This window comes from Eptatretus burgeri, chromosome 10 (genome assembly GCF_056783735.1).
Source record: "Eptatretus burgeri isolate ZD-2024b chromosome 10, Ebu_testis_v1, whole genome shotgun sequence".
Lineage (NCBI taxonomy): Eukaryota > Metazoa > Chordata > Myxini > Myxiniformes > Myxinidae > Eptatretus > Eptatretus burgeri.
In genome coordinates this window covers 34,844,789-34,853,586 of record NC_140970.1, presented here as the reverse complement: position 1 = coordinate 34,853,586, position 8,798 = coordinate 34,844,789, and the positions used below count along the sequence as shown (strand labels likewise).

The 8,798-nt window shown below is 46.1% G+C and overlaps 1 protein-coding gene across 2 annotated transcripts in view; it reads right to left on the bottom strand.

The window, feature by feature from the left end:
* The window catches only part of LOC147018303 (prolyl 3-hydroxylase 1-like), a 144,876-nt gene that overhangs the window by 74,548 nt on the left and 61,530 nt on the right, over positions 1-8,798 (bottom strand). For both annotated transcript variants that reach the window (XM_085897840.1, XM_085897842.1), the window contains exon 3: positions 6,149-6,301. In XM_085897840.1, coding sequence (XP_085753966.1) covers positions 6,149-6,301 — 153 coding nt within the window. The remainder of the gene's footprint in view (positions 1-6,148; positions 6,302-8,798) is intronic.

Sequence of the window (8,798 nt, the reverse complement as noted above, 5' to 3'; positions counted from 1 at the left end):
TCCCCGCAAACACACGACTTCGATCACGACCCAACAACAACAACCTCGACGACGACCTCCGTCTTCACTCGACCAGCCAGCCGTGAGTCGCCTTGCGCTCGCGTCTTTATAGAATGGGGGAGGAGCGTGTATGTAAATTCACGGATCAAAACGCGCTTGGAGGCGGGGCCACGCCACCCGATGTTCAGCCATTGGTCGGGCAAAAAGGGGGCGTGAGCCTCTCTTGATCCGAATTTCCTCCGAAAAGGAATCCACATGCATCGCGCTTGGGGGCGGGGCCACACCGCCCGACGCTCGCCCATTGGACGGAGGAAAAGGGGGCGTGAACCTCCCCTGATCCGATTTCCTCTCCCGTAAAGGCATCCATTTGTACTCGCGGCTCGACGCGTTCGATATATATATATATATATATATATATATATATATATATATATATATATATATATATATATATATATATATATATATATATATATATATATATATATATTGTTGCGGGCCTGAGATCCGGTGGCGAGAACGACCACTAGGTGGGGGAGGTTACATCGATCCCCACCGGACTATCCGGAATTGTAGGCCGTTGCTCCGGATAACTCCCTGAGCCAGCGGGTCGCTGAACCGACCATGGACGCCAATATCTAAACTGCGTAGCATAGGGTCTTTTTGTCCAGAACCAATTTACCTAATTAACTGCGCGATTCCAACTGCCGGGATTCCACGCCCTCGGCACATCTTGCCTGAACCAGATCACTCTACCGACTACCCGCTGCCAACTACCTTTCCGGCTCGGATGCAGTCGGGCGGGCCTGCCAAGAACGTACCGGCTACGATGAACCGATTACCGGGTATAAAAACCCGCCTAAACTCAGATCCGAACCATGCTGGACCAATGCAAGAGAGGACGGAAACGAACTGGGAACATTTCCAATAATAATTTCTTTACAGTAAAGAAAGACACAGGGCAAGACTTATCGTGGATATACAAGCAAGAATTTACAATGGTGGAATAAACACTTACACAGTTCCGACTACAAGACGGGCCTACACACTCAGATGCACACTCAGACGATTTATTGAAAGTCCCCTGCAGCCAGAGAGATAGAGAGAGACGAGCTGGGGGTCGCAGTTCGCTTTGGTACCTGCACGTTGGGGGTAGGGGGTGCTCCATGGTGCGGTACCAGATAATGGTCGTGCGGCTCGGCCCACAGTGTCACGTGCGGGGCTCGTGCCCGTGGAGGAACCCGAGTGGAGCAGTCGGAGTCCCCGGGCGGAGATCAGGGTCGTGGACGAGATCCAGGAAGACTCCACGAACGCCAGAAAATCAGAACCAACAAATGAACCCCTCGCTGAAGGCCCTGTCACACCTTGACGATTTAGCCAGCGTGTGCCTGACATATACAAAATTTGGCTAAAACGCTGGCACACATCGAATACGTTATGGATAAGTTTGTATACATTAAGAGCACGCTGGCATACGTCGTAGTACGCTGGCTTTTTTCGTAGTACGCTGGCATACGTCTTTGTATGCTGGCATACTTCGTAGTACGCCGAGGTGTTAGACAACTTTTCCATGCTTGAAATTTTTCGATGTATGCTAGCGTATGACTCACACGTTCCGCATACGCTTGGCCATAAGTTGTAGGCACGTTACGCGATCGTTGACACACGTTGACACACGTTACTTGTACGTTACTCATAAGTCGAAACACATCGATGTATTGGTTAGCGTCAGTGTTCCAGACTCCCTGGTTTTTTTTCTTCGCCGTGACGGTGATGTTGACACTTCGATTTATAGTGCGGTAATGATATAATATAATTAATAGGCTGCCACTCAACGATTTAAATCATAACCGCACTAGAAATCTAAGTGTCAACATCACCGTCACGCCGAAGAAAAAAAAAAACCAGGGAGTCTGGAACACTGAAGCTAACCAATACATCGATGTGTTTCGACTTATGAGTAACGTACAAGTAATGTGTGTCAACGTGTGTCAACGATCGCGTAACGTGCCTACAACTTATGCCAGCATATGCGGAAAGTGTGTCATACGCCGAGTACGTCGAGAAATTTTCAACATGCTGAAAATGTCTCGACGTACTTGGCATATGACGACGTATGCCAGCATACTACGATGTCTGCCAGCGTACTACGACGTATGCCAGCGTGCTCTTAACGTGTACAAAACTTACCCATAACTTATTCGACGTGTGCCAGCTTGGTTCGGCAAATTTTTTATACGTCGGCATATGCTGGCTAAAACGTCAAGGTGTGACAGCGGCTTCACACTTCAATATCTCGTGTGGTTATGATTTGAATCGTCGAGCCGCAGCCTATGAATAGCCTACGCCACGTGGTCGTTGGCGATACGCTGCCGCGCTATGCATAACTTAGACTATCGTTGGGCATAGGTTGTGAACGCCGACAACACGCTCAGCATTCGTTGGTATAAGTTATCTATATGTGATTGAAACGTTCCGTTGTTGTTGTTTGTCTTTCGGCTGCTCCCGTTATGGGTCGCCACAGCGGATCATCCGTTATGATCCGCATACTGATTTGGCATAGGTTTTACGCCGGATACCCTTCCTGATGCAACCCTGATCGCCTCTGATGACACAGGGATAAGGATTGGGTTTCGCCATGATTCCGGGCTGCCCTACACCCTCTCATAGCGCAGCCCAGTGCAGAGCTCCCGTCCTCAAGCGATCCTCCAACCCAAGCCTCCGAGTAGCCGGATTACAGGCACACGCCACTACGCCCAGTATGTGATTGAAACGTTCTGTGTACGTTACTAATACGTTATGCATACGTCCAACACGTTATTTTACGCCCAACACTTTAAAAAAACATCAACAGTTCAGCAAACGCCAGCGTTTTACATATATTTTGATACCTTGCCATATGCTGGCTAAAACGTCAAGGTGTGACAGCCCCTTGAGGAATGGCATCATCTCTTTTTGGACCTCACCGAACCAACCACGAACCACGAACCACAAACATCGAATCACGAACACCCAACCCCTCGCTGAGGATCGCGTCGCAATTTATCGATGTCTCTCAGCGGGGAGGGGCCTTGGCGAGACCCACGTCACTGTCCGCCTTGATTGGACGGGGCTTCCATGGGTCAAGTTGTTTCGTTAAGTTGTTTTGTTGTTTCCTCAACCTGTCAAGTTGTTTCAGAGAAGAACATTCTCTAAGATTTTTGTTAAAAACAATATGGTTGCCGAACCACGTGACCGATGCCGTTATGAATGCCCCACCCCCCAATTCAATTTCAAGATGACCCTCAAAATTTCCATACTGATCAGATAAATCATTTGACGGGTGCAATTATGACCTCATAACGAAGCCAGCTATGACATCATTAAAAAAACAACCACACTCGTTTGCCATGTGGAGTAATTTTTTCTTTCTTTCTTTCTTTTTGTATACCTTGTCGAGGCGTGTATGAGAGCTAACACACAACGCACAGCAAGGGGGGCATGAGACAATAGGGGCGGGAGTGGGAAGGACAAAACAGTGGGGAACAGAGACATTTGGAGATCTGTGGAAGGGAGAGGGATGGGACGGGGAACACGGGGTATACAAGATGGACATCACAGGGACTTTCAGGAAGGAAAGCAGGGAATTTGAACGAAGTGGGTTTGGGTGAGGGAATTTATTCCAAAGGCGGGAAAAAAGAAGAATGAAAGAGTGAAGGTGAGCAGTGATTCATGATTTTGGTCGTTTTACCAGAAGGGGGTTGTTGGCAGGCCTTGAGCGCCCTGTGGAAATATGGTGGGCCAAATCACAGACAGTGCAGGGGGGGGCGAGACCGGAGAGGAGATGGTAGAAGACAGAAAGTCCACTGACCAACCTGCGGTGAATGAGTGAGAGGCCCAAAGACTCAGCCTCATCACGGGATTTACCAATGATCCGAAATGCCTTGGTTTCCACAGCGTGAAGCCAAGAAAGGTGAGAGGCAGGAGCACCAGCCCAGAGGGGAGAGCAGTACTCCATCAGGCTGTGAACTAAAGCTTTGTATGTGGTCAGGAGCTCAGGTGGGCTAAGGAAGGACTTTGAACGACAGAGGATTCCCAGTCGGCGACTGGCTTTGGAGGCCAGGTTGAAAATGTGGCTTTCCCAGGAAAGATCATGGCAGATAGTGAGAACCAGAAGCTTGAAAGAAAGGACTTCTTCTAGAGGATTGTCGAGAAAGTAGATGGGAGGGGGGGGGGTTCCAAACGGCCCTTTCGGAGAGACAAAGTGAGAGGGTGAGATTTGTCAGGATTGAAAGACATGTTCCACGTGTTGGACCAGTTTGTGATTTTACCCAGATCTGTAGAGAGTGAAGAAGCTGTTGCTTGCAGGTCTGAGGGATGACAGTTGGTATGGCAGAGGGTGGAGTAATCAGCAAAAAGATAAAGAGGATTTTCCAGAGAGTCTGAGAGATCATTGATGAAAACCAGAAAAAGAACAGGGCCCAGAACGCTACCTTGAGGAACTCTGGCTTGAGCAGGAAGAGGGGATGAAAGAACTCCATTTAGGGCCACATGTTGACTGTGACAGGAGAGGAAGTCTGAGAGCCATGAGTGGATATGGCCTTGGATTCTATAGGAAGAGAGTTTGGTGAGCAGGGCAGGATGCCAGACTGTGTCAAAAGCAAGCAATATGTTCAAGAATATGGCTCTCATTTCAAGTCCGGCATTGAGGACCTCCATCCATTGTTGGGAGAGCCGGAGAAGCATATCCAGGGTAGAGTGACCTGGTCTGAAACCAAATTGATGATCGGAAACCAAGCCATTGGAGAAGAGGAAAGATTTAATGTCTGAAGCGATAATGGATTCCTTAGCCTTGCTGATGATTGGGAGCAGACTGATTGGTCTGGAGGGGCAGGGATCTGCTTTTGCACCTTTTTATACAGGACACTAATGTTTGCTGATTTCCAAGCAGCTAGCAGATGACCTTGAGCAAATGAGAGGGTGAATAGAACAGAGAGAGGGTGAGCAAGAGCAGAGGAGCAGGTTTTTAGGACACGTGGGCTGATGCCTTCTGGACCGGTTGTAGAATCTGAATTGAGAATGTATCGAGTTTCAATTTTTTCCATGGAGCAGTTTCGGAGATACAGACATCCAAAGTTTTTACTTTTTTCCAACATGGCTGCCACGCCACATGACCTACGACATCATCATTGTCATTAACACACACAACATCACATCATTAACACATTCACAACTTGGTGTTGGCTTCGAGGTTAGGGTGGTGGTTTGAGATCCGAGGGTCCTGAGTTCAAGCCCTGTTGGCTGCTGAATTAACACCAGGGGGTTGACTCAGCCTGTCATCCTTCCAAGGTCAGCGAAATGAATACGTGTCGCAGCCAAAAGGCTGCACACGAAGGGAAGGGGTATTGATGATTTGTTAAATCTGGTATTAGTGTGGCACAGGCATTATGGGCCGAATGGCCTCCTCCTGCGCATAAATTCCTTGTAATCCTTGTACATGAGAAGTCGCACCTATGGTGAAAATTTTATGTCAATCGGGTAAGCGGTTTCAGCGAAAAACATAAAATTTGGATGTATGGAAGTTCAGACAACCAAAACATGTAATGCCTCCGGCGACTTCGTCAGCGGCGGAACAAAAAGCGTTACTATAAAATGATCCTCTTTTCACCAACAATAATGGGACACCCTGGATATCATTAATTTAAAATGGAAACTTTTGATATGGGAAAAACTGAAGCAGCAACAAACACGCAAGGAGCCTGTGGAGTTTAGGCTTGTTTAAGAAAGACGTGGTTCACATAAAGGTGGATTATAAAACAGGGAAGTTGGTAGCATGAGGTTGTAATTATTATAGGAATGGTATCGCAAGAAGGGCCAAAGGAAGGATGGAGTTTATTTATGATCAGTCAAATGATATTGCACACTGGAAAAAAAAAAAACTTGAACTATAACTATTTTCCCAGGCTGACTAACCAACCAACCATATTAATCTCTGTTCCAAATTCAGCATGGCCTGAACTATACATTTAATCTTTGTTTAACATGAAAATGGTCAATGAAAATTGATTTAAAAAAAAACCCCAAAAAATCAAGCCAAAAGTCAGGACAATAACAAAAATGAAAAATAAAATAACTTTGTAAAAAAAAAGTGTCAACCGTGTACATGTACCAGGTGTGGTTGGGCCTCAAGGTCAACAAAATTCTCCTCTGGCACTTCGTAAATACTCCGGTAGTACTCGAGGTTCTGCGCCATCTCAGAGTGCTCAGGATTGGCGACAAAGAAAGTGTGCGCTGCCGCTGCAGCCCGTTTGAGTTTGTCGAGCTGCATTGGAATAAAACACAAATGGGAAGGTAGAATGAGATGGTCGATCTTAAACTTCAAGGCAATGGGATATAATAAGGGAATAGCAGGTAAGTTTAATGACAGCGTGCTTGCCTCCAAGTTAAGCCATATGCTTGTGAGTTGGAGGCAGGAAATAGTAAGCACTTGCAGCCAGAAAATGTAATGATTAAGGGAGAAAAGGAAACTATGACGGTTGGGAAGGAAGAAGGAGAAAAGGAAAATTATGATTGCAGGGGCTGGGAGTAATATTGGAAAGGAGAAAGAGAGAACATATCAGATACATGGGGAAGAGGTGGGAGGTCTTCTTGTTCATCATTTGTTTGCAACACAACCTTGTGGGGGTAGCATCATTGGCTGAGGGCACGGCTGTGCCTCTGATGCAATACCCTCTGCTGATTAGGGCAGGAATTTGGTACTTGTGCAGGGTGCTGGTGATAGCTCGCCTACTCTTCGCGAAGGACACTGTGGGTTCTTTAACTTCCGCCATCTAATGCCCGCAGACGGGACACCCAGTATAAAATCCATCCGAGGGATGACAGACACATTAATGAATCACCCTGCCTTTGAAACACCAGGATGACCGTTTATAGCTGGGTCGAGATTCAAACCAAAGCTAGACAACTTACAGGTGAGTATGTACTTCTAGCTCGAGGCCATTCTACCAGTGAGGTAGGGAGGTTAAAATTCTGCTTTCTTGTGTCAGACTATACCTCAATTGTTTTAAAGTACAATCAGACTAAAACTGTCCTCACTTGTGGTGACATCACAGGAAGATCATTGAACTAGCTTTCCCATCTGCAATCTCATGGCCAAGCATAATCCTTTACAAAGCAGCATATGTGCATCCAGAATACTGCTCAACTTGTAGATCACAAATCATAATCATCTGGCATTCATGAAAGAGGCCATGGTGGGGTACGAGTGTGAGCTGCCAAAGCGGAAGAAATTATGTCATCGCACCAAAGTTGCCGTGGCAGGAATGGAATCTTAGTATTGGATCAGGGAGGCTCTCCTAGAAGCAAGCATGGTTGGTCAATGCGGTTTCGAATACACCAGGCCATCTGGTAAATGTCGACAATGTCAGGGGTTGACTTTATTTGCAGCAGTGTGAACCAAGTACGAGCCGACAAAACAGCAGCGTGCTTCACATGACGGAGGGGCGGATGGGAGGGGGTCCGGTGGTTGAGCAGGTGTGGGGATGAAAAACACCGGAAATCTGCCATCGTAATCAACGCAGGAGCAAAATTGGTTTGAATACATCTCGAATGCCGTGAAAAAGCTTCCAGATGACGATTGATCAGATATCTCCCAACCAACCAAAGTTGAGCAAAGTTCAGCTCTAATGAGTAAAGTAATCTCCAACATTAACCAAGTCTGCTTGTTGTGGCTTCAAAGGCTGTAAAGCACACATGGTTGGCGGACGGTAAAGCCCAATGGAAATTTTCCCACAAAGATGTCTCCTGCTTCATTCCTTGCCCCCAAAACATACTTCCATGGGTATTCCGAGGAATTCCCCATTTTTCATCACTTTCTTTTCTCCTATGTTCTTCTCTCAAACACGTGAACTCGATTTCACAACAAATCATGTTCATCGATTATCCTCACAAATCAACCGTTTCAAAATTAAGGAGGGGGAGCAGGAAATGAAGCAGCGTCTCCTTGCAAATCTGAAAATGCAACCTGTTTGCCTTCTGGCTCTCATTCCACAGCTACAACTGCAAAGTGTAATCCTTTCCCTTCCCATCAAACCGAGTCTCCTTTCCTTGTCATGCTCGTCAATGTTTCGTCGCAAGAAAGCTCCGACAAGCACTCTTGTGTCTTTTTGGAGAAACCAGAGGGCAGCTCATCGATTTCAATCGCGGAAGGATTGCGTATCCAATTATTTAGTTTGGCTGCTATTGGAAAAATAATCTTCAAATTGTTTCTTAAGAACAACAAGATGTTCTTCAATGTCTTCTTTTTTAAAAAAAAATTTGGGTCAAGAACCAGTTCATTTTCAGATAGAAAACCTACCAATGTTGGGAACATGCTGAAGTCATCCTTTTTTATGTGACGAGCAAACGAGTCAAGTTTCTTCATCATTGCATTGATTTTGTCTCGCACATCCAATATACAGTCGTCTCAAAAACTCCCTGCAGCCTATTGTTGAATTAATTTAGGTGTGTGAATATATCGGAGAGGTAAGCCAACCACAAGAGCCAGAATGGATCTTCAAAACAACTTGTGAATTGGAATGGATGGTCTGTTAGAAATAGCTGTACTTCTGGACGTGGCTCAAACAAATGAGTAAGTAGGCCTACTTTGCCTCTTGACAACCATTGCACTTCTGCATGAAGAAGAAGTTGGACACGAGGCCTTGATCTCAATCGTCAGAAAAAAAACCCAATAGAACAAATGCAGGGTCAAGTGCAAATATTCTCGATTGTTCCATAATCTTTCTGCGGATCATCTGAATGGAGCTCGCTGACCAATAGTG